Source organism: Typopeltis vanoorti, chromosome 12 (genome assembly GCF_054136105.1).
Source record: "Typopeltis vanoorti isolate ZY-2024b chromosome 12, IOZ_Tvanoo_1.0, whole genome shotgun sequence".
Taxonomy (NCBI): Eukaryota; Metazoa; Arthropoda; class Arachnida; order Uropygi; family Thelyphonidae; genus Typopeltis; species Typopeltis vanoorti.
In genome coordinates this window covers 43,464,156-43,492,147 of record NC_143560.1, presented here as the reverse complement: position 1 = coordinate 43,492,147, position 27,992 = coordinate 43,464,156, and the positions used below count along the sequence as shown (strand labels likewise).

Sequence of the window (27,992 nt, the reverse complement as noted above, 5' to 3'; positions counted from 1 at the left end):
TATGGGAGATACTAAAGCAAGTGATGAGAACTTATACTACCTTTACCACGAGTTGCCCCAGTCTTGAAAATACTTTAGGTGCAAACTTTGTTAGCTTACACTTGGATAAAAGATTAAACCAAATATATAACTGATACGATAAAACATTCATTTAGTGAAATCCAATTTCTGCATGTTTACTTACCATACTGACAAAAATTCATTACCAGTTGGTGTAAGAATAAAAAGCAACATGAGGCTAATAATAACACAGGCATCTTATAAAAATTCAGTTATTTCTTTGCGTAAAAGTGTTTCATAGATATCTTCAACGTGAAATGAACACAAAAGAATCACAAACACATAACACAAAATTCAAGCATTTTTTGTTATAGCAAGTTAAAAGTAGAAAAGCAAATAATCATGTTACAAAAGCAAGTTTCGTGAAAGGTCTTTGATAATGACAAGGTAGATGTCAAAGACAGTAACCACTTGTCTAAGTGATTATAGTGCTACAAATCTGAGGTTCTAAGCCTGCCTAACAAGAAGTCTACAACCAGCAATAATGTGCATCTTAATACCATTTTCTTGTTAAATGGCATCTAAGAACAATTTTTTCTATGCCAGGCCACAGTGGGACCAGTGCATAAATTTCGTTGAAAGCCATAATGGAAAAATGATGGGCAAATCAGTGTTTGAATAAAATCCTTCACATAAGTCTTTACCTTATTTTTTAAAACATTCTTGTATTAGTCAGTCAACAAAAACTCAGTGAAAATATAAGCAAAGCCCTGAAATTTTTCACTAGCAAAGGACACAATAAATAAATTAAAACAGAAAACCAGCATTATAAGAGACTGTATTTCAAGCATTTTAACTTTCAGATTTCTGAGTTAGGTTAAAAGTAAAACAATCACTCAAAGGGACAGAGAAACTCATAGGAACACAAGAACAGTTTGTCATAGCAAATAGTCTGCTATAGTGAATTTATTTTAGCATGCACTGTACCTACATCACTGTGGTAGGGAGTTTTCAGTAATTTGTTATAATGAAAAAGTTTGTTATAGTGGTGTTTGCTATAGCAAGAGTACTGTATGAATTTAAAGTCACTTTCCTTCAAAAAGTGATCTGATCTATACAGATAATAAATAACATGGACCTTAAGTATAGGCTATACAGTGATCTGACAGCTTAAGTATAGGCTATATACAGTGATCTTCCATCTTTACTTCCCTATGTTTTCTTAGGACCTTCTTGAGTATGCTGGCATAAATCTTGTCTAGAACACTTAGTAGAGAAAATCCTTTATAATTCTCATATTCAGTTTTATTTTCTCTTTTTAACTGACACTTTAGCAATTTACAATTGATACCACCAGGCAAACCCTATGTCCATCATTGGCTATGATCATCCCCCCTGCATCCTTTGAGAGAGGCTTTCCACCAATGTGTAGTGTGTGCAGGTTCTAAGAGTTATACTCCAATCATCTAGAATTCAGATTTCAGAATTATGCAGTAAAACAATACAAAACCTATAAACTCCATATTTGAGCATCTAATCAGCTATCTATGCTAGCTGAGTTTCAACATTTTAGGTTTCCAATTGTGTTTTCTACTTTAAGTATTGATACATACACTATCTACCAATAATTGTCCTCACACTTGAGCAATTTACAATTGATACCAGCAGGCAAACCCTAATATTGGGTATGTCTATCATTGGCTATGATCACCCCCTGCATCTTTGGGAGGCTTTCCACCAATGTGTGGTAGATATCAGGTGAAATTTGTCTCCATTCCTCCATCAAAGCAGCACTGAGCTCAGCGACAGATCGAGGATGTGCTGCTCTGGACCTCAATTGCCACTCCAATTCATCCCCCAGGTGTTTGATGGAGTTGAGATTAGGACTCTACACAGGCCAGGGCAGTTGTTTAACACCCATCTCTTCAAAACCATTCTATAACAGCTGCAGCTTTGTGGCATGGGGACATTGTCGTCTTAATGGTATGCATGTATTATTATTAATTTTATTATTGTAAAAATAGTACTATGTCACCAGAAACATTAGTTTAAGTAAACATGATATGAAATGACAGGAATAACTATTTTGAAGGAACTGTAGTTCCAATTTTTTTTGGCTTACCCAGATTTTTTTTTTTTTTTACCCAAGAAAGTTTTTTTTTAAGACTTTCAGCACAAGAATCCCTGAACAGAGATTAAGGGAAGAAGGCTGAATTTTTTATTTATTTAATTTTTTTTTTAAATAATCCAGAAACCCTACTCCAGGGAGCAAACATGAAACATTTTAAGCCACTTCAGGCATTCAATAAGCAGAGCAGTGGTCTCACACAAGGCTATGAAATTTTTCTCCACCTAAAGACATTTACAAACATTCATGCTTAACAGGATTTTACCTATGGCGTGTTGATTGGAGAGCAGGCACACTAACCCCTCAGCCAACCAACAGGCTAGCAATTGTAGGTAACATGGTTGTTTAATGAAACTTGAATGTCTGACCAGGAAACATTTGTTTGTTTATAAGAAGAGAAAAAAAAAGAACTGCATCTTATCATTTAATGTGTTAATGAAAATCTTGTAAAAATCAAATAAACAAGAAGTTACTGAATGATTGTGCAGTTACAGGCTTAGCACTGTAAACTACTTTTATTTTTTTAATTTAACTTTGAAGTTTGTTTGTTGACTTGTGGATAATAATAAGATTTACTGACTATAATTAATTCTGTCATTTTACCCACCTTTAAAATGATTCTGGTTGCTACTCATTTGGTATTTCATCCTGAATTTTCTTTTTACCTCACAAATCCTTTACAACATGCATTGAAAGAATTAATTAGCACAAAAAACAGTCCACAGATTTCTTCAGTAGAGAAAATTCATCTAGGATCCTCTTTTTTACCCCAAAATACACGTGGTTCTTCCTCTTAAGTGATCAATAATAATTTTGTAACCATTGTAGAGGTTATCCAAGGCAGTCTAGTAATTCATGGAAGAATAATAAATTTAGTTTAATCCTTTATCCAAGTGTAAGCAAACAAAGTTTGCACCTGAAGTATCTTCAGGACTAAGGCAACTCATGGTAAAGGTGGACCAAGCTCTCATCACTCCTTGTCTTAGTATTTCCCATAATGCAAAGAACAGCTCCTTGTGGACATGTATAATGCATAGCATTATGCATGTTCACAAGGAGATGTGCCACTACCCAGACCGCTTTCGACCTTTATTGAGGTCTCACAAGGAGATGTGCTTTGCATTATGGGAGATATTAAGACAAGGAGTAATGAGAGCTTGGTCCACCTTTTCCATGGGTTGCCTCAGTCCTGAAGATACTTCAGGTGCAAACTTTGTTTGCTTACACTTGGATAAAGGATTAAATTAAATTTATTATAGTCTAACCAAGTGAAAAAAAACTTCCAACATCTTTCTCTAAATCCAGAGTAATTTAATAATAAGGTGAGACACCTTTTGGCAACTCGTATACATAAATATGACTTCTCCATTGCTTCCACCTCGGTATCACCACCTCTAGGTCTGGTTCCCACTGACAAGATCTCAATAAAGGTTGAAACCGGTCTGGGTAGTGGCCCTTCCACTGACGAGACCTCAATAAAGGTCGAAACCAGTTGGAAGTTTGGGTGATGAATGGCAAAGCTGTAGCCCATGAAGTTTTAACTGAGGCTCGGCTGTGGCTGTCACCCTGGTCCTGGGTGTGTGTGGGGGGGGAATGAATGGCAATGCTGTAACCCATGAAGTTTACTGAGGCACAGATGTTGCTGTTACTCCTCAGATAACATATGAGCATTGAGCAGATCTGCTAGGTGCTGGGGCGAGCCTGCCACATGATAGAGCCAATGCTGACGAGACCTCAATAAAGGTCGAAACCAGCGGGAAGCTTGGGTGATGAATGGCAATGCTGTAGCCCATGAAGTGTTAACTGAGGCTCGGCAGTGGGTGGTTATGAATGGCAATGCTGTAGCCCATGAAGTTTACTGAGGCATGGCTGTTGCTGTTACCCCTCAGATGACATATGAGCAAATGAGTGGCTCTGCTTGGTGGTGGGGTGAGCCTGCCATGGGATAGAGCCAAAGCTGAGGGTTCTTCTCAGTGGCAGGGTGAGCCTGTTACTGAGGGGAATGCTGAGATTTTGGAGTTTGACCTGTACTTGAACATTCAATAAAGGTCGAAACCGGTCTGGGTAGTGGCCTCTTCCCTTAATGCATAGCATTATACATGTCCACAAGGAGTGTGCTTTGCATTATGGGAGATACTAAGAAAAGGAATGATGATAGCTTGGTCCACCTTTACCACGAGTTGCCTCAGTCCTGAAGATACTTCAGGCACAAACTTTGTTTGCTTACACTTGGATAAAGGATTAAACTAAATTTATTATAGTCTAACCAAGTGAAAAAAACTTCCAAAAAATTCATGGAAGAACTTTATGCTAAATTTCCTTAAAATATGTTATTCCAAAATTCAGAATCATATTGCCTTAATCCCCCCCCCTCCTAAAATCCAAAATGAAGAGCTGCAATTATTCAGGGAATAAATTGTAGGGTATTGTCGTATTCTACTGTCTTCAATATTATTAGTTACTATATACAGGTTTTTTCTCGGATTGTCGAAAATATCTATAAATCCTAAAGTTCTGGAATTCACACAAAAATCTCTGACTTGGTTTACGTTGTTGTTGTTGATATCTCTCTCTCTCTCTAGTATGTCCATATATAAGCAACAGCTGTTCCCAACTTTTAGCTATCATATACTCTCCTTGCTACACTAAACAAAACTTAAGTTTTGGCATGGTTACTGTCAGTTCACAGCAAATGCTGATTACAGCAGCATGTAAAAAAAAAAAAAATGTTATAAAAAGACAAATTATATACAATTTCAGCATTTCTAGTTCTTGAAGCATTATTTCATCACAACATTATTGAATTTACACCAAAATCTCCATGCACATGGTGAGTTTAATGAGAATATAAATAAATGCAAATAAAATATTTATTACAAAATTTAAATTCAGAAGATTTACAACTAAACGTGTAATATTTGCAATACTTTAAATCTGAACATAATGCAGATATTTTATTAGGTGAGAATTTTACTCATAAGCCTTTAATAATATTAATTAATAATTTTATTAAATGCTTATGAAAATTATATGCATAACATTGAGTTAAGAAATAATGTTAGCTTTGAAAAAAAAAAAAAACCCTACATTTTATTTGTTTTTTGTTTTTTTTTACCTGAAATGACCATAACCTTATGCGAAGATCCTTGCACAAGGCAAAAATAAAGTAATCAGATCCCAAAGGATGGCAAACTAGACTAACAGCTGCTTCCTCACTTGATTGATTGCCCCTTTAAAATAGAAATATTATACAATGAATATGAATTACCATATATCCCATTGTTAAGTTCTGAATTAAACAAAAATTAAATTAATTTACGTTTCCTTCAGACTTAACATGTGCTTGCAAATTTGAATCAATTATTGATGTACCAGAATATACTAGACTCTTGTAAATTTCATTAAAATATTACTAAGCTGAGAATCCTTCATTTAATATGTGATATTATAAAGTATTGAGAATTGCTAAACTGCTTAAGTGTAAGTACTTATAAATTGCTGGGAGAAAGAGATAATTCGATTAAATAGAAATGGCCGGAATCGAAACACGTGCATCAGAGAGTACAGGTGCACCCTTTAGTAAGCAAGTAAGTTCCCCCCCACCACTCATATGCGCAGAAAAGTTAGGCTAAGATTTCCGTGTGTGGCGCGCAGTACTGGGTGACGTGAGGTGACGCTGAGAAAATGGGAGGAGTAAGCGATGACGTGGAGTGAACGTGTGGCGCGCAATTTAAAAAAGTCGTGCAGTGCCAAGGAGAGTCTCTTGTTCTTTAGGCTGAGTTTTACTCTTGCTCTTGTGTGGAGTTGCGTTCCGGAGTTTTCAGGCGGTCTTGCTGATGTGTATGGAGCCTCCTCATGGCGTCCCCTCGTTCCCCGCGGATTCGAGACAATGACAGAGGAACTTTGCCGTAAATTTCCCAACAATTTACCGGTAGGCGACCAGCTCAGCAGAAGGTACTCACCGATGCTTACGGAGATGTCATTATGATGTTGAACGAGTTCACCATGGAACAACGTCTACCTATTTTCGGCAGCAGAAGTAAGTGCAGATGAAACCTTAGAAGAATGCCTCAGAGAAAGCAGAAGGAAAGTGGTGTCGAAAGTAATTGTCCAGACGAGATATGTAAAGTGGCCAGATAGTTCCCCAGCAATTGGTAACGTACAGTCTATGTTTTATTATGTGTACGTGTATTAGAAGAATATATGTAAAATTTAGGAAGGACTCTAGAGAAAGTTTTCTTTGAATGATAAAGTTATAATGAGAATGTTGAGTATTTTGTTAAGTAAATTAATTGAGAGCACATGGTGCCTAAGAATTGTCTTTTAATGATAGAAAAGGTTATGAGAATTTTGTGAGAAGAAACTGTATAAGAGCACATGAAGCTAGTTTAGTAATTCAGCTAATAATTGTCCTTAGCATTAATGAATGTGTGATTTTTTCAAGTGTAAGCCTTAATTGAAGTTCTTTATCATGCATGCTAAGATAGATATAGAGAATCTAAGTAATTAGTGCTCAGTCATTAGCAATTGCAGATTACTTATTAAGAATGAATTCATAGAATGTACAATGTTTCAATTGAATTAAATGTTTTGTTCTTTTTGTTTAACTGATGATTTGCCTGATTTTCTTCGCTGTTGCACTTGCTCATAAATTACAGACCACAGCAGGAGATTAATTTATAGAGAGGCTACGACTGCAAACGTAACTCTTAGTAGCATAAGATTGTATGCTAAACTGTGTTCTGGTTCCTCGATTCTACACTACCTGTTAATCTGAGATTCGGGGTGCCGCAGTGAAAAATAAATTTTCCCTGAATCCAAAAAAGGAATTAGAACCAGTGTGAGACAAAGGAATAGGTATCTGCCATTAGTAATTCCTTTGTCCCACAAACCACTAGCATCGTTCTTGTAAGTATAGATCGGCCAAGAGAGATATTGAAGTTAAGAGATTTAAGATTGAAGATAAAGTTTTAGTATAATTAAGAATAATCAAGAGGTAAAAATAAGAGAATATAGACTAAATATAGAGAAAATAACAAATATAAAAAAGAGAGTAAAAATTTTACACCAGCATTAACAATACAATATTATTACTTGGGGAGGGGGCATAAAGGAAAATACAATAAAATGATGAAACTTGCCAAAATAAGATTGAAATTATCATTCTGGAGCACTGATTTCTTGCACTTTGTTACTAATATCATGCTACAATACTTTAGGTACTAAACTTGCTTTGAGCTCTTCAAAATGACTTCTTTATTCCTCACATCAATTAACAAAATTATCTGTATAAATTATCTGCTTTGTCATCATCTGTTAGTGCCCTGTTATCAAAATGGATGGCATTTCTGCTCATTATTATCCTATATGCTAGAGAATTTAATCTTACTATGGCAGGGATGTTTATAAATGTCCTTATGTGGAAGCTAATTTTCAGCACTTGATGTGACCACCACAACTGCTTATTGGAAACCGCAAGTAGCTTGAAAACATTCTTTGTTTGATCTTCAAAGCAATTTTCTAGATCATTTAATCCACAGCCATCCCTAAAATGTGCTATAGATGTCTGAGCTTTTGTGGGTAAGACTAGTCAAAATAAATAGCCAAAAAGAATTATAGCAAGAAAATGCTACTGAATCCACTAAAAAGTAAATAAATAAATAAATAAATAAAAATTATGAATTCCAGACATCTACTACTAACCCTTGTAGTTTTAATGATAGAGAGACAATTACACCTATATGAAATATGCACATTACAGTTAACTGCATGGTTTTCAAGCTGGTTTGCTCGATTTGCAAGATGAAAAGAGTTTCAGAGAAAACTGAAAGACAAAACTCTTGAAAATCTGTAGCTTAATCTGACAAAGGCTGATAAATTTTAGTGGTGTACTAGACATAGTCAATTCATAAAATCCCATTCAATTTGATCCTGGATAACTCAATATCTTGCTTAAAAAAATTAAAAGTTAATTCCATCCTTCTGCCTGCAAAATAGTTCTGCTAGCTTTTCAATTTGTTTATTTGAAATATACTTGAATTGGAACAACGCAGATTGTACTTAGCTAAATATTTTATTGGCATAAAATCTGTCCCAGTATATAGGGCGTCTTCAGTAAGACTTTAGTTTTGATTAATTTAAAGTTTATGATATTAGACCTAATCAAAAAATGGTTCAATAGCTTTTCCTTTCTGTCCTCAAATTGATTTCACACTTTTATTTAAAAGCTGATCTGAAAGTTTTAATTCTGAACAGCAAGTTGTTATTTTCAACTTTCCAACACACATCAATACAAACTAAATGGCAGGTAACTTTTAAGTGAATATATGACATCAGAATTCCCAAGCTGAGCATTCAACCAATTACAGTAGGATGTAAGCAAATATCATGGATTTTTTTTTATTTTATAATTATACATTTAATTTCCAATTCAATCCATACTGTTCTATTAACCATTTAATTCCAATCTGAGGTAAGTTCAACATCCCACAACTTATCAAGCATTAACAAGCACTAAACACAGAAAGGGCTTCAATCTGTAAATAACCTGCCTATATAGTAAATGCAGTCAGACTTTGACTCATTCCAACAATCCCTTTTAAGTCAAAAAGCTCATAAAGATCACTATATTATTTTATTATATATATTCACTTTCATTCCTAATTCAGTGGCCACTTTCTTTTCCACACTACTAATAGAATCACTTTTCACTTACTGGCCATTTTCACAAAGAAGTAACCACTAAAAAAATCAAGTAATAATAAACAGCACCTGTATATATTGACAGCATAGTAATGGAATAAAATGCCCCCCCCCCCCACTGATGAACATCATATTGCATTGACACACACAGCAACCTTCCCCTAGAGACAATGCACAGCTGCAAGCCAAATAAACAGAAATTTTATTGTAGCACTAAACAAAGCATAAACAGTTTTTTTTTTTTTTTTTTTTTTTAATGATGGGATGGCCTTCATAAATACAAGTGATAGTATTATTGGTGTCACGTGTCCATTTCTGTTGGGTGTACTGCCATGTGGGTTATGCAACCTGAACTACAAATTTCACATCAATTTGACCGTATGCATGGGCATGCATCCACAGAAAATTTTCTTGGCGGTAGTAGCGGCAGGGGGGGGGAGAGCTTGGAGACTAATAATTACATCAATAAATGTTTATAATTATTGATTTAATTAAATAATTACATCAATAAACGTCTTTTAGCATTTTTTGATGTAATTATTTATCGATGTAAACTATAAATACATTATTTTCATTTTACATTGATTTTAATGATCTTTAATTCTTGGGAAAGAAAAAAAGTATTCGGAATTAATACAATTTTTAGCATATTTTCATATATAAAAAAATTGACCGGCATATTTTATTAAAATATCAACTAATTAATTAATCCCAAAATCCTAAATTAAATTATTTCAGTTTAAAAGAAAAAAAAGCATAAAACTAACACGTAAAATAATATTAAATTACATACACTTACATTTTAAAAATGTATTTTTCTGCTTAAATTTGTTTCACTATAAATTTACAATTCACATTTCACTCGGTGAATCACTAGACACAGAGGACAAATGAACTGGGCACTGTTCACACAGTAATGAACATTTTTTTCGCAAATCAGAAAAAAATGAACCAAAAACAGGAATATGTGTTTTATTGCTGCAATAAAACAGGTATTCTATGGCTACCCTGCCTTGGGCCAAAACAGGCCAACCCATAATAAAATTTTAAGACAGACAAAGCATCCCATGGTCATGGGCATAAGATTACACATATCTCAATCACTTTTACAATTATAATTTGTGGAATTTTTTACTCAATCCGGGGGGGGGGGCTGCGTTTCCTCACAGGGACTTCCATCATCATCATCATCATCATCAAATTCCTGCCATGTACCCTCAAGGGGTGTACAGGATATGACAGTACTACATGAAAAAATTACATCATTACTAACTTCCTATCTACAATTTTCCTCCAAATCAGTCTGTTACTTGTCAAGACTCCAACATTGTCAGATCTTATATTTCTATCGTCTAAGGCACTTTGTACCGTATCAATCCACCTATATCTTGGTCTTCCTCTGGGTCGTTTTCCTGCCAACTTGGCAGAGAACACTTGTTTTGCTAATCTTTCCTCTCCCATTCTATTTAAGTGACCATACCATCTGAGATTAGCTCTGCTAACGCATTCCTGGATGCTGACAATGTCAAGTTCTTTCCTAATATCCTCATTTTTAATATGATATTGCCATTGATGCCATCTGTTCACGCCTCTAATCTTTCTCAGGACTCTCATATCTGCGGTCTCTAGTCTTTGGTCAAGTGTTTTACTTCTGACCCAGCTCTCAGATCCATAAGTTAAAATTGGTTTGAACACAGTCTTGTATACAGCTAATTTAGTGTTCCGATTAATTTCTTTCTTATTCCATATGAATTTATTCAATTGACTTCCCACGACACCAGCTTTGCTGATTCTGTTGTCTATTTCTATATTTAGTTTACCATCTTCACTAAAAATTGTGCCTAAGTAGCTGAAATGTTTTACTTGTTCCACAGGTTCTCCATTCACAGCACAGTTGACATTTTCAATGATTCTGCCTATTTTCATTGTCTTTGTCTTTTTATTGCTGACCTTCATACCATATCTATTACAACAGCTATTCAATTTAGTCAGAGAATCTTGCAGACTTGTAGCGGATTTATTTAGAAGTATAACATCATCCGCATAAAGCAAAGAGCTGATATTAACATCTCCAATTTTGATATCAGGTTTAATACCACATTCCTTCATAATGTGATCCATATAGATAATGAATAACAGAGGGGATAATGTACATCCTTGTCTCACACCAGATTTAACATTAAACCATCTTCCTGTACTTCCTTCAATTCTAACTGCTGACTCACAACTCAAATAAAGACTAAGTATTGCTTGATATAATGCCCCATTGACACCATATAACTGCAGTGTATTGAATAGCTTCTCTCTTGGCACCTTGTCATATGCCTTTTCCAAATCGACAAAGCTTAAATACAGATCTTTGTTATATTCCCATGCTTTCTCGACTATTTGTCGTAAAGTGAAGATCTGATCCTGACAGCCTCTATTTGGCCTGAATCCAGCTTGTTCTTCACCAAGCTTTTCTTCCACAATTCTTCTCAACCGTTTCTCAAGTATACTTGCATAGATCTTGCCAGGAACACTCAGTAGGGAAATACCTCTGTAATTCTCACATTCAGTTTTATTTCCCTTTTTATATATGGGTACTATGAGAGCTCTACTCCAATCATCGGGAATTCGTCCCTCTGTCCAGGCTTTCTGAACTATGCAGTGCAGCCACTGTAAGACTCTTATACCACCATACTTCAGCATTTCTGGTCGAATATCATCTACTCCTGCTGCCTTTCCACATTTCAAGCCTTTGATGGCTTTTTCTACTTCAAGTATGGATATGTATTCCTGACTGCATGCCTGGTCAGTGTTTTTTATCACTGTGCTGTCATCACTGCTTGTTTCATTTAGCAGTTTTTCAAAGTAATTACTCCATATTTCAAGGATATCTTTTTCTCCTGTTTTCATTTCACCTTTATCATCTCTAATTCCTTTTACAGCACTCTTTCCTCCATTCCTAAGCTTCTTCAACAACCTCCAGAATATTTTGCCACCTTCTTGATATTTATTTTCTATATTCTTGCCAAAGTCCTCCCATGACTTTTGTTTAGCTAGTTTTACACACTGTTTAGCTTTCTTACATTTGTCTCTGTATTCTGTAAGAGTAAAAGCTGACTTATTTGCCAGGAACTTTTGATATGCTTTCTTCTTTTCCTTCACTGCCTCTTTAACTTCCTGTGTCCACCAGGGAGTTCTGATTTTTTTATCGTTGCACACAACCTCACCACATGCCTCTCTGGCAGAATCAATCAATGTTTCCTTCAGAGTTTGCCACTGAATCTCCAAGGTTTGATTCCTGTTCTCAAACTCTTTCATTTTCTTTTCAATAATATTTCTGTATTTTAGTCTACAGTTCACATCTGAGAGCTGCTCAACTTTAATTCGCTTTAAAACTTTCTTACATGTTATTCTTTTCAATATGAAATTCAATTTTATCCTGCTCAAGACTAAATAGTGATCACTTCCAATTTCAAATCCTCTGTACAGTCTGGTGTCCTGCACCAGGGAGAAAACATCACTATCAACAATAACATAGTCAATGAGACTTTTCTTATTCCTAGCCTCTTCTCTCCATGTGAATTTGTGCACATTTTTATGTTGGAACATGGTGTTAGTAATAACCAGTCCATGTCCTGAGCAGAAATCCAACAGATATTTGCCATTATTATTAGCTTTGCTCTTTTCTCCAAATTTTCCCAAAATATTTTTGTATGTCTCACAATCATTTCCTACTCTACTATTTAGATCCCCAACAAGGACCAACTTTTCATTTTTCATTGTGTCAGTTGCTTTTTCTAAAGCCTCAAAAAATTCCTCCACTTCTACCTTAGTAGAACCTTCTGTGGGACCATAGGCACAAATAAGTCTCATTGTCCAGTTCCCCATTCTCATATTTGCCCACATTACTCTACTTGAGACTGACTGCCATTCAAGAAGATTAGCCTCATATTTTGTGTTGAATACTATGGCTACTCCTTCTTTTCCTTGATTGTCATTGCCTGAATATAACATTTTGTATTTATTGCTCAGAAAGATCTCACCAGTTTTGGTAGGGACTTCCTTCCATGATTGTTTTAATATAATATCAATGATACTGATATTTGATGGATGAGCACCGCACGCCTAGCACACCCGGAATATTCGCCCCTGGATAGTATGTTATAAGCCAAGGATGGACTGTATATCTACAGATATGATGTTGTTATTCAAGGAGCAGTTTCATGTTTTTCATTCTTAAAAAGCATTTTATTTACTAAGAAATTGTTTTTTTTCTTATAGCATAACTTATCACTAGCATATGTCATTCTTTGTAACAACTGACACTTGCATACAGAATACTTTATAATTTAACTTGTTTATTGTAAACAAAGATTTAATATTTTGAAAATAATCCCTTACAACATACTGAAAAATATAAATAACAAACTTCAATTTCTTGCATGCTTTTAATTTTGGGCTGCTAACTAATGCTATAATGCCATAGCTATGAATCTATGTATACTCGAGTGCTGAAACAAATGACTGCAATCCTGAGCTCTTAATCAAAAGAGTAGCTTCTACAAAAATCAATGAGTTACAAAATGATAGGAGAATTTTCTTTAGAGAGAGAGAAAGAGCTTTGTAAAAAATAACTGCATAGCAGGAAATGGTTAAAATAAATCCTTTTAAAGAAAACATGAACATTAAAACAACGAAGTAGAGTAAAATTTTACAATTCTGTCCAAAATCTATAAACTAGCACAGGATTACCTTCAATGAAAGTTTGCTTCCATTGAAAGTAATCTGCAAGTCAATTTTAATTTGAAATTCAATAAGTCCTGTTAACAAATGAATTTGTTTAATTTCAATCTGGGATTAATTCAATATCTGCAACTTCCACTCATGAATTCTATCATGAAAGGTTGTAAACCTTATAGTATATTAGTATCACGGACCAATGTACTACATGTCTGTAGTATGTCAATCCAAACAAACAACTTTTCTCAAGCCAGTTCAGATCTAACACAAGAAGATGAACTTCATCTCCTGCCCAAAAGCATTCATAAACAGCCATGCCACACATAGTGGGATTTGAACCCACAGATAGTTGGCTAGAAGAAAGAAACATTATCCAATTACACAATATAGGCATTAAATGGACTGATGAAAAAGATAATCCTTTCTTCTCATGTGTACAAAGGCTAATTAATATTTTAATCAAAACAAAAGTATGAAATGTTTTATAATGTAGTAATTTCAAAATAAATTTTTGATACAGAAAAATAAGCAAAAATTCATTTCCTAAACAAGTATCTGTTTTGTTTGCTTAATTGTATCACTGTCTTATCATTTATATTTGAATACTATTATCTGCAATAATATTAACTTAATCTTTATTATCTTTTATAACTGAACTACCTCCTCCTCATCATTGTATTTACAACACAGAAAGTTGAGAAAAACTGTTTAAGAAACTATGCTGCATATTTGAACACAAAGTACTTTTAAAAACCGGTTCTTTGATGATTTTTCTCAGCTATTCTAAGGTCAGAATAGCTAATTATAATTATCTCGTGTGAAGTACAGGAATACCTCGATTATCATGATTATTGTTGCCACAAAAAATACCGCAATAATCGAATCCGTGACAATCAGGATAAATAATGCGTGTAAAATGGGTGATCAATGGCAAGGATTTTTTCAAATCTATTAATTAAATTTTATATATCAAGTAAAAAAGAAATGTGTTAAATGGGTTAAGTAAAAAATGAAGGTTCATTAAGAAAAACAAGATTATTCTTTAATCTTTATTTATATATAAGAAGTACATACAGTACATACAATTATTCTTTCTTGGATAAAAATTGGTGTAGAGTTGTCTGGTGGAATTTTTTCTTTCTTTTTTCTTCGTATAAAACTCGGTAGCAACAGATGGAATTTTCAATTTCCCGACGAACTTTCAGTGATCGCTCGAGATTAGGATCACGGTTCAAGATTTTTCTTTAAAATTTTCAGCAATTCTAAACATTTCGTCCATTTCTTTGAGGGTAAATCCCTTAGGTGCCAAGTCAATTTGTTAGTCATTATCATCGATTTGAGCATCATAAGCACGTTCTCTCTCAGGTTAATTAGGTCTTCATCATCCAACTCCTTATCATGTGACTGAAGCAGGTCCTGAACATCACCTTTTTCAATTTCTTTTAGTCCTAGATCGAAGCCAAGCTCAGCTATGTCATTGATAACACGGGTTACTTCATTTTCAAATCCTTTAAAATCATTTGCATAATGAATAATCTTTTGCCACGCCACTCTTAGGTTGCTAGACGTTACTTCACTCCATGCTTCCTTGACATTCTCAATGCAATTTTTGATATTGAATGCCTTCCAGAATTCTGTCAAAGTCACAGCTTCATCTCCTGTAGTCTTTTCTATTGCTTGTGAAAAAGTTCTTCGTAGGTAATATGCCTTAAAGGATGCGATTACACCTTGATCCATTGACTGGATGATGGAAGTGGTAAATAAATAACTTTTACATTTTCGCACAAATCATTCAGCGCTGTTGGATGACTAGGTGCATTATCTAACATCAACAAGATTTTAAAATCAAGATTTAATGACTTGCAGTACCTTTCAGCTTCAGAACAAAAACTGTTTTTAAACCAATCCTCAAAAATAGTTTTTGTCATCCAAGCTTTTCTGTTGAATCTCCAATGAATAGGGAGAAAATTTTTATCTAAGCTTCTAAGCGGGCGAGGATTTTGTGAACGATAAATAAAGAGAGGCTTCATCTTGTAATCTCCAGAAGCATTGCCACATAGTAAAAGTGTTATACGCTCCTTTGAAACCTTGTAGCCAGGCTGTGATTTTTCATTTTTTGCTAAAAATGTTTTAGTAGGCATTTTTTTCCATAATAAGCCTGTTTCGTCCACATTAAATATCTGATCATCGGTATAATTTCCTTCTTCAATGACCTGTTGCAATTCACCAGGAAAACTAGCTGCTGCTTTTTCATCGGCGCTTGCACTTTCACCTTGTATACGAACACTATGAATGCTCGATCGCTTTTTGACCCGATCAAACCACCCTGAACTTGCAGAGAAAGTTTCTTCCACTACTGACGCCGAATCATTTTTGCTTAATTGTTTTCTTTTTAAAGTTTCAAACAAATTCAATGTTTTTGTTTTTATAGTCATTTGACTAAGAGGAATTCTCTTTTGGTTACAATCTTCTATCAACACTGACAATAGCGTTTCCATTTCAATCATAAGATGGCTTCTGTTTTTCGTAGTTTGGGACACAGACGAGGTTGATGCATTTTGTCCTAGTTGTTTATAGTTTGCAACATGGTCTAAAATATGGTGAACAGTTGATTCATTTAGACTGTACTCTCTTGCAATGTTGGCTTTGGTTATGCCTGCTTCATACTTATTTATCATATGCAACTTATCTTCTAAGCTGATCACTCTACGTTTCTTCTTGATAGCTATAGACTTGAAATTATCCTTATTTCTTTTAGCATTCATTATAGGGGTAAATAACAAGAGAAATAAATATCCACATGTACTTCAGGCAAGGGCGGATAGTTACTGGTAAGAAGGCGGCGTCGGATAAAAACGAAGCGCTACAAGAGAGCGATACATGGAGAGTGGCAATGTAGTGGGCTACATCTCGTGGCCGCGATAATTCAAATTTGGAGCGCAATAATTGGAATTTTGGTATCAAATTATAAACCACGATAATTCAAGTATTGCGATAATCGAGGTATTCCTGTATTAGCTTTGTACTGAAAGCATTTTATTATTTTTTTTTGCCTACATACATTTATTTGCAACACTTGTACTAACATCACATCTTTACATTCATACATATACATATTAATAATTAATTACCATATATGAAAATGCCATTAGAAATTAGAAATTATATATATACCTAATAACAGAAGGAACTAGCCCAGTCCACAAGCGAGACATAACAGACAACCTGCGAAGCTCTGAAGTTATAACTTTACCTGCAATAAATTAAAACAAAAAATTCAGATTACCATAAAAGTTCTTTATTAATTTTAAAAGTTCTTTTTTATTTATTAAGTTTTTAAAATTTTAAATAAGATTAATCTCTTTTCAAGACCTACAGGGAGGCCACATATTACCCACACCAGCTGTCATACTTGTTCTTGAATTCGTTCACACTACATGCATTCACCACCTACAATGGCTCCACTGTAGATGGTGAATCCATTCCAATCATGTGCCACTCTATGAAAGAAAAATCTAGCACTCACCCCCTTCTTGCCATAATTCATTCTTGACTTCCAAGGATGTCCTCTCATCCTGTTCCCACCCTCCAAAAAATAAAAAATCCCATCTATTGATAACCTGGGTAAACCTTTGAAGTTTGTAAGTCTCAATCATATCCCTCTTTCTCCTGTTTTGCATGACTGCAGTAGACAAATTCTCAATCTGTCTTCATAATCTATGTATTGCAAAATCCTGATATAATTTTTAACACTCACCTTTGCACCCTCTCCACTTATCACAATCACCACAGAAACCAGGAGACCAGACCTGCCACAACAGTCCAAGTTAGGTCTTATCAAGACCTCACCATGTCAAGGTCCATTTCAGCATTCCAATTATCCTAATTTGTATTTGAAATCTTTGTTCAAGGACCATATAGCAAAGAATGCAAGTACAATCTTTGCAAGGGCCATAAAGCAAAGATTACAAACATTGCACTTGCAATCTTTGCTAGAAAATGGAATTAATTCTGATCTTAAAATCGAGGATATCAAACTTAGCTCTTTGCTTTATGCAGATGATATTGCTCCTAAACATGCAGTGCAAGTCTCCAGGGTTCTCTAATTAAATTGCATAACAGCTGTAACAAATCTGACATGAAAAGCAGCAATAAAAAGACAAATAGGCAGGAATATAGAAAACTTCAGCTGCATTTGCAACGGAAAAGATATAGAATAAGTAAATGTAAGTAAATTATTTGAGCTATTTAAGTACAGTTTTTAGTGAAAATGGCAAATGAATTTGGAAATAGACAACAGAACAAACAAAGCTATGATGGAGAGCCAGTGGAATAAATTTATATGGAATAAAACAGAAATTAGTCAAAACACCAAACTATCAGTATACAAGGCATGTTCAAACCAGTTTTAAGTTATGGACCTGAAAGTTGGTTTAGAAATAAAGCACGTGATCAAAGACGAGAGACCAATGGTATGCAAGTTCTGAGAAAAATTAAGAGAGTGAACAGACAGCTCAATGGCAAAATCATATTAAAAATGAAGCAATTAAAAAGGAACCTGACATTGTTAACATTCAAGAAGGTGTGAGCAGAGTTAATCTAAGGTAGTATGACCACTTAAATAGAATGGGTGGGGAAAATTTAGCAAAACAGATGTTTGATGCCTAGGGGATGACCAAGGTCCAGGTGGACTGATTCAGTCAGAAGTGCCTTAGAAGAGGAAAATTTATATATGACAGTGTGTAGTGCTGACAAGTAACAGATGAATTTGGAGGAAAATTAGTGACAGGAGATTAATAATAATGTAAACATAATCATGTATGTTGCCATAGTAGTCTGAAAACCCCTTGAGGGTACATATCAGGAAACTGCTGCTGCTGTTTAACAACAATCATACAAAAATACAATTAGAATTAAGAAGATAATAGATACTGCTACAACTCTTATTCATGCAGTCCTGTGACTAGAAAAATGGAACAGATACTCTCCCTGAAGGTTGATGAGTTAACTGAAAGAAATATTCCTCTTACATAAGTTTATTTTTTTTATGATATTCTCATATAAGGGGTTGGGCAAGCCAGTGTATAAATGGAGAAATAGATATGGATAACAGATTGGTTAGATTGGCTCTCTTAACAATGCAGTGAGTTGTGATGGTGAAGTGTCTCATAAGAAGGAAAATAACATACACTATGTTAATACTGTGGGAACTTATTCACATTTAGGTTAAAGAGTTTTGGAGTGTATTTCTTGGAAAACAAATAAGATAGGACTGCTTTAGTAACCATCTTAAATTCTATGACAAAGTGATGAATAAGGGAGTAGAAGACTGCACAAGGGAGACGATATACATTGCTATTCTTGGATTTTGCAATAGCATTTGACAGACTGGAAGATCATGACAAGCCAGTATATAACATGGGGAAAATGGAGATGGATAACAGATTGGTTAGAATGGCTCTCTTAACGATGCCAGTAAGTTGTGATGGTGAAGTGTCTCATAAAAAGGAAAGTAACCAGTAGTGTGCTGTAGGGTTGTTCTATTCTTGGGCTCCTGTTGGTTAATTCATTTGCTAATAATATTTCATGTAGACTGACCAGAGATCCATAGTTTTTTTTTGCTAATGATGCAAAGTCAGTAAGAATTGTACATGGATGGGATCTGGATAGTTCTGATAACACCTAGAACAAAATGATATTAAAGCAACTGATATAACCACAAGAAAGAACATGTTAGTAGCAAAGTTACGAAGGTAACTTATGTTCTTATAAGTTAAGGAAATGTTACATATGGTAATTTTTTCAGGAAAGTCTGAACAGACTTTTAGCTTGAAGAGATGAGTGGAGTTGAAATTTTGAGTGCAAAGATATAAGGTTTACTGTATGGCAGAACTGGGCTTCAGGAAGTGAATTCTAGATATGGGAGTGATGGCTGACAGTGGTCTGAAGTTTAGAGGACAAACTGTCGGTATTACAAAGCCTATACAGCACTGCTATACAATTGTGTAGAATCTCCTCCACAAATAAGGAAAAGGAGGTGGGCAGACCACACGTGGATAGTATGCTGAAGTCTGGTCACCCAGTTTTCACAATGATATGGAAACACAGGAGGGACAAGAGAAAAGCAACTTAAGGCAATATCAGGACTGTGAAATGTTATAGGGAGAGGATGAGAGAATGTAAATTGCAGTTTGTTAGACAGGCAAAAAAAAAAAAGAAGGAACATAATAGATATTTTTAAATTACTAAGGGGATTTTACCAGATTAATATTGAAGATTACAAAAAAAATGGAGGTGAGAGAAGAACCAGTGGAGTGAAAAGCAGTTTTTTTCACATGAAGGGTAATGAATAACTGGAATGCATTGCTGGAATACACGGTGAGTTAAAGTTTAATATGACAGATGTGTTGCTCATTAAGTGAGACCTCCTACAACAAGTCCGTTGATTCCATGGAGACTGAGTGATAATAGCAAAAATTTCGAGGCACCATTCATTAAGGTAACTGTTCTGTAATCTGTATATCTCAAAATTTAGTTGTTGTTTTTTTGGTACAGCTGACTTTCAGTATAGCAAATTTATAGGGACCACACAAATAGATAGACACGACAGTTACAGGTTTCATCGGGAGTTTTCAGCATTTTTTTTTTATACTGATTGAGTTTGTCATAGTGCAGTTAAGTGTATTGGGATGGCTATCAACTTAGAGTTTTAAGCAAATACCATAATTATATATCAAAAAAAAGTAATTGTTAATTGGATGATGTCTTTATCTCCTAAATTTGACATTTTCTGTAGCTAAATCTGAACTTGTTGCTCTATTTTTCTTCGATTCTGCCTCATTACATTTCTGAACTATTTCTTTAATTTCTATATGTTTACATCTCTACCTTTCTTTAACTTTTTTTAAATTTACTCCATAATTTCATCAATCATTCCTTCCTTAATTTTTTTCCCCTTGTTCTTTGTAGTTGTAGAATTTTTTTTTTTTTTTTGCTTGGATACAAAGTAAATTATACTACACAAGATATGATAAATTCTTTACCTAATCATAAGCAAACAAAAACAAAATTGCATATCTTCATGATTAGGCTACTTGTATATACTGGTTTTTTAATTTACATTCTGCCTTAGTATATACACTATTTACTAATAATTGTCCAACACTTTAGCAATTTACAATTGATACCAACAGGCAAACCCTAATATCAGGTATGTCTACCTTTGGCTATGATCACCTCGTGCGTCCTTTGAGGGAGGCTTTACACCAATGTGTGGTAGACATCAGGTGGAATTTGTCTCCATTCCTCCATCAAATCAGCACTGAGTTCAGTGACAGATCAAGGACATGCTGCTCTGGACCTCAATCGCAGCTCTAGTTTGTCTAACACGTGTTCAATAGAGTTAAGGTCAGGATATTGTGCAGGCCAGGGCAATCATTTAACATCAATCTCTTCACACCATTCCATAACAGCTGCAGCTTTGTGGCATGGAACATTGTAGTCTTGATAGCAATATGGGTCAGTTCCATAAAAACACCATTCCATAACAGCTGCAGCTTTGTGGCATGGAACATTGTAGTCTTGATAGCAATATGGGTCAGTTCCATAAAAACTCCTGTAGGCAGCACCTGATTATACAGAGTATCAAGGTACTGAACTACCTTCATGGAACCATGGACAATGACCAGTGGTCCCACTCCAAACCAGCTGAATGCACCCCACACCATTACTCCTCCACAACCAAGCTTTACAGTGGGTACAACACATGGTGGTAACAAGCATTCACCAGACTGCTAACACACCCACACCCTACCATCAGACTGGAAACAAGTGAACCTTGATGAAATGAAAGAGTTTGAGAACAATAACCAAACCTTGGAGATTCAGTGGCAAACCTTGAAGAAAACCCTGATTGATTCAGCTACAGAGGCATGTGGTGAGGTTCTCTGCAAGGATAGAAAAATCAGAACTCCATGGTGACACAAGAAGTTAAAGAGGCAGTGAAAGAAAAGAACAAAGCATATCAAAAGTTGCTGGCAAATAAGTCAGCTTGTGCTCTTAGAGAATACAAAGACAAATGTAAAAAAGCTAAACAGTGTAAAACTAACTAAACAAAAGTTATGGGAGGACTTCAGCAAGAACATAGAAAATAAATATCAAGAAGGTCGTAAGATATTGTGGAGGTTGTTGAAGAAGCTTAGAAATAAAGGAAAGAAGTGCTGTAAAAGGAGTTAGAGATGATAAAGGTGACATGAAAATGGGAGAAAAAGATATCCTTGAAGTATGGAGTAATTACTTCAAAAAATTGCTAAATGAAACAAGCAATGATAGCACAGTGGTAAAAAACACTCAACAGGCATACAGTCAGGAATACATATCTATACTTGAAGTAGAAAAAGCCAACAAAGGCTTGAAATGTGGAAAGGCAGCAGAAGTAGATGATATTATTATTATTATTATTCCTGACACCTCCAAGGAGACCGAAGACTCATCGCGGGAGGACACCTACAACTGTCTCAACCACTACACCGAACCTCTACTACGAATCATCTCCATCAACGCCATTTACCGCCCACCTCCACAACCGCAACTAGTTTTTTTTTGTCTGTAAATTGCGTGTGTTCTGAAGGGCTGATATTCGACCAGAAATGCTGAAATATGGTGGTATAAAAGTCTTACAGTAGCTGCACTGCATAGTTCAGAAAGCCTGGACAGAGGGACGAATTCCTGATGATTGGAGTAGAGCTCTAATAGTACCCATATATATAAAAAGGGAAATAAAACTGAATGTGAGAATTACATAGGAATTTCCCTACTGAGTGTTCCAGGCAAGATTTATGCCAGTATACTTGAGAAACAGTTGAGAAGAATTGTGGAAGAAAAGCTTGGAGAAAAACAAGCTGGATTCAGGCCAAATAGAGGCTGTCAGGATCAGATCCTCACTTTACGACAAAGAGTTGAGAAAGCATGGGAATATAACAAAGATCTGTATTTAAGTTTTGTCGATCTGGAAAAGGCATACGACAAGGTGCCAAGAGAGAAGCTATTCAATACACTACATTTATATGGTGTCAATGGAGCATTACATCAAGTAATACTTGGTCTTTATTTGAGTTGCAAGTCAGAAGTTAGAACTGAAGTACAGGAAGATGGTTTAATGTTAAATCTGATGTGAGACAAGGATGTACATTATCCGCTCTGTTATTCATTATCTATATGGATCACATTATGAAGGAAAGTGGTATTAAACATGATATCAAAATTGGAGATGTTAATGTCAGCTCTTTGCTTTATGTGGATGATGTTATACTTCTAAATAAATCCGCTACAAGTCTGCAAGATTCTCCGACTAAACTGAATAACTGTTGTAATAGATATGGTATGAAGGCAGCAATAAAAAGACAAAGACAATGAAAATAGGTAGAATCGTTGAAAATGTCAACTGTGTTTTGAATGGAACCTGTGGAACAAGTAAAGCATTTCAGCTACTTAGGCACGATTTTTAGCGAAGATGGTAAATAAGGAAATAAACAACAGAATCAACAAAGCTGGTATGGTAGGAAGTCAATTGAATAAATTCATATGGAATAAGAGAGAAATTAATTGGAACACTAAATTAACTGTATACAAGACAGTGTTCAAACCAGTTTTAACTTATGGATCTGAGAACTAGGTCAGAAGTAAAACACTTGACCAAAGACTAGAGACTGCAGATATGAGAATCCTGAGAAAGATTAGAGATGTGAACAGATGGCATCAATGGCAATATCATATTAAAAACAAGGATATTAGGAAAGAACTTGACATTGTCAGCATCCAGGAATGCGATAGTAAAGCTAATCTCACGTGGTATGGTAACTTGAACAGAATGGGCGAGGAAAGATTAGCAAAATAAGTGTTCCCTGCCAGGTTGACAGGAAAACGACTCAGAGGAAGACCAAGATATAGGTGGATTGATATGGTTCAAAGTGCCTCAGACGATAGAAATATAAGATCTAGTAATGTTGGAGTCTTGACAAGTAACAGAATGATTCAGAAGAAAATTGTAGATAGGAAGTTAGTAATGATGTAAATTTTTCATGTAGTACTATCATATCCTGTACACCCCTGGAGGGTACATATCAGGAATTTGATGATGTGATAACAAACATGGAATGCTCCTAACTTCAAATAACAGGGGTGTCCAGAAAATTATTGGTAGATAGTGTACCATAATGTACAGCACAGTCCCTTTATATATTCAAATCATTCTGTAAGTGCTATATATCTATAACATTCCCAATTGCCCTGCCTATCTTTGCATCATCAAAAAAGTTGAACATCACCTTACGGATCCAAATATCATTGATGTGTGAACTGAACACCAATATCCAATAACTGCTTATGACACAAGGGCTGTATACATTCAGTATGGTTATTCCTCCAGTCATTCTTTTTTTGCTGCATAAAGATAAAAAATTTTTGAGTTGCATTTAGCCTGCAAAACCATTTCTTTTCATACTTCAACTTTGCTTTATACAACTTTTCTGGCATATCCTTTATATATTTCTTAATTCCTCTCTTCCTCATTCACATGATATTCCTTCCACATCAACCTTTTTTATGGATTTCTCTTTCTTAATAAGTCTGAACATACATTTCAACCCCCCCCCAAACACACACACCTTGTTTTGTTCTTTTAACTTCAGGGAGGACAAGTTCAGATAATGCATAATTTAAGTTGCATAATCCAATTATAATGCATAATCCAATTCTGCCAACAGTTGGTGACAGTGATTACGCTATACTCTTCAGGTCAGCAGAGCAAGATCACCAACTGTTGGCAAAACAATCGCATCATTAACTTAAACTACCATCTGATGATACGATGAAATTTAACACTCTGACCTCGAGCTAGTTTTGTCACATGCTGTTGAGAAGGTTGCCTCCCAACCATTCAATAAATTCTCCTTCGTTTTTATGAACTGTTTTCTGTTACTCAATCAATATTTAGATAATTTAAGTCACCCATAAAGGTATGGAGATGCATTTCATCATCCCCAGAATTTATGAGTGCATCTGTGTACATATAAAAAACTATCCTGTTAAATCCAATTTAATAAAGGTAATAACTAGATGAATACGTTTTTTATTTTCAAGTAGGAATATTTGAAATACAAATATATTTCCACCAAAAATTAATATCCACAGTCTAAAGAACATAGCAGCAAATAAAACTAAATCACTAAATTTTTAGCAATGTTTGTCAAATCCTACCTCCCTCTGTTGCAATCATGTGAACCATAAGCATGGATCCTGCATTGTTAGCCAAAATAAAAACAGCATCTTTTTCAGCAGTTAGCCAAGAACAAGACACGTGTGGCAAGGGAATACCAGTTGTAGCATGATTAAGAACATAATAATTAGAAGGATCTCTTAAGTTGGCAATTGAAGCATCATAGAATACAGATGGCAGCGTAACATCAGATGGATTGAGTGACAGGAATTCCTTGAAAAATTAAAGATTCAAAGTAATGAGCAATTCACCATAAGAATATAAAAATAGTGCTTACGATTTTAAATTCACTAAATTCGCTATTAAGATTTAAAAGAATATTACTTACTGTTGTTAACCTGCTTCCCAACCTGTTTACCAGCTATGTTGATCCCCTCTTATCTTTATATTCAAATTTTTATGTTAACTGTCAGTTGTGGAGAGTAAATTTAACTATGTAAATTTATATATATATACACAAGGTGATTGTAATTAAAGTTCACAATTCGAAAGGCTGTAACTGGGTAACTACTCAGCAAAATGTTTAATATTATATATATGATGATGTGTGTGGCAATGGAATTTTATTTTGTGCAAATACCATAGTGGATATTTCAAAACGTCACAAAACATAGAATACTCAGCACATTGTGTAGTTACACAACATGTTCAATATGCTGTCCACTGTCAGCAACGTACTGAAATTGCAAAATCGCATGCTCAACCAGAGAACGTAAAGTTTCACTCAAAATGTTGTGGATATGGCATGTAATGCTGGTCTGAAAATCCACTAAGTTGGCTATGTGCCACAATAAACATCTTTGAGAAGTCTACACAGCCAAAAGTCTTAGAGGTTCAGATCTGGCGAGCACACTGGCCACGTTGTACATTAATGGCAGCTGATGATTCTGTCCTCGGTAAAATGTGTCTGAAGCAACCATTTGACAGGGATGGTGCCCCTCCTTATATTTGACAATATAAGGAGGGGCACCATCCTGCAAAAAAACTGTTGAGTCCAGTCACTGATGCTGTTGAAATCACCTGATTAGCTAAGAGAGATTGATGCATATCACTGACCAATAACAGTGCAGGTTATGAGACCAGCAGGACTGAGCTCCTCGAAAAAGAAAGGTCCGAGAATGAATTGTGCTGTAAAACCACACCAAACGGTGACCTTCAGAAAATGAAGCAGAATCTGTCACCTGAAGTTTGCAGTTGCCCAAATTCTGCAGTCATTCATATTGTCCAGTTTAGTCCAAGCAAGAAATTGCAGGGCAAATGTTTCTTGTGCACCCCATGTGGGATTTAGCAATTGCTGACGTGAGAACTTTTGTAAGAATCACAGTGCAAAATTTGCCTTATGACTTTGTAAATTGTGCTTATGGGTTTGTGTAAAGACTGTACAATATGCTATGTGCTGCTACTTCTTACGACATTTGCTATCTTTTCTTCCTCTAATGCTGTAGCTGCTTCCTTCACTGTCTGCCATTCGATGGGCTTCCATCTGCCAGGTTTGACATCTAAGGAAACGTGTCTCTTCAAATTTACAGATCATTTTGCATAAACCATTTGTAGTCATAGGAATCGTTTTTAATATCTTTAATGTTTTGAACTTTCACAATGCTGTTAAGGTACAGTTTTTATTTTGGTAAAAAAACTTCACGAGAAGTGTATGATCCTTCAGTAATGGACATTGAGCTTTAACAAGTTATCCGCTCACAGGCAATGAAATGATACATTCCACAGTTACCTGCTTTTATAGAAGCTTCTTTTGAGGCATACGTCATTGGGGACATTTGTCATTTGCATAAATGGTATAGTCACAGAGTTTTACTGCATACCAGTAGTATCATACATAATTTATATGCATTGCCCCAGTGATAACTTTTAGACCTAATGTTGATTTTTGCACAAAATAAAATTACATTGCTGCACACATCATCATGTTAAGTATTAAATTGTTCTGCTGAGTAGTTATCCAATTACAGCCTTTTGAAATGCAAACTTTAATTATAATTACCCTGTACTTCATTTTTGTTTACTGGTTGATTAGAATATTTTAGATTCATATCTCTGTTGACTTCAAAGGTCAACATGTTGTGAATTCCAAAAGAATGGAGTTCAAGCTATTAAAAGAAGAAAAAAAATTATTATAACCAGAAGCCTCTAGGAAATCAGGGACTCTGAGGGAGACCACATATCACCCATTCCAGCTGTCATATGCTTTTCATTCACACTACTTGCACTCATCACCTTAACAGACAATTCATTTCAATCATGCACCACTCCGACAGAAAAATTCTCAATTAAGTTCATTTTCAACTTCCATGGATGCCATCTCTCTCTCTCTCTCTCTCTCTTTTCCTCTCCACGACCCCTCCATAAAATTTAAAATTTCCATCTGCAATATTCTATATGACACTCAGAAGTTTGCAAGTCTCTATCATATCATCCCTCAGTTGTTAGTATCTGAAGTCTACAAATTCTCAATCTATTCATAATATATATTCCACAGTCCCAATATCATCTTTAACACTCTTCTTTGTGCCTTCTCCACTTTATCTGAATCACCACAGAAACTAATATGAAACTAAGAATAAGGGAGTCATTTTGCTTCTTTACTAGGCCAAGATGTGACCTTATCTCTTCTATTGTATGCAGATATGGTCACATCATGGCCTAGTAAAGAAGCAAAATGACTCCCTTATTCTTAGTTTCATATTGCAATTAATCGTCTGAGTTGCATTTTCGATCTTTACTATATGGTCCTTAAATATCAACTTCCTATCTACTAAAATTCCTGTTTCTTCTAGCATAATCTTAACAATACACTACACCACTAGATATTTTCATTACACTATAGTGGATAACTTTCCATTTAGTAATACTGAACTGATAGCCGTTTTCACATGCCCAAATTCCAACCTATTCAAATCATTCTGCAAGCACTGCATGTCATTCACATTCCTAATTACACTGTCTATTTGTGCATCATCATCAAAGAGTGAATGTTTGGTTGAGACAGTCAATCAAACATTTATTCAACAAAGCAGTGATAAGTGAAACTGACCATATTGTCTAGACAGCAACAACTAAAACATCATCTAGATTTCCTCTATTTAATACCATGGTAGAATCCTGAATGTCATGCAACTAAAAAAAGATCAAGTCAGAGCAATG

At 35.1% G+C, this 27,992-nt stretch overlaps 1 protein-coding gene across 1 annotated transcript in view; it reads right to left on the bottom strand.

The window, feature by feature from the left end:
* The window catches only part of Nup160 (nuclear pore complex protein Nup160), a 361,484-nt gene that overhangs the window by 306,493 nt on the left and 26,999 nt on the right, over positions 1–27,992 (bottom strand). Inside the window, exons 4-6 of the mRNA XM_090401602.1 lie at positions 24,815–25,046; positions 16,733–16,811; positions 5,244–5,358 (exon numbers count right to left, since the gene is read on the bottom strand). Coding sequence (XP_090257728.1) covers positions 5,244–5,358; positions 16,733–16,811; positions 24,815–25,046 — 426 coding nt within the window. The remainder of the gene's footprint in view (positions 1–5,243; positions 5,359–16,732; positions 16,812–24,814; positions 25,047–27,992) is intronic.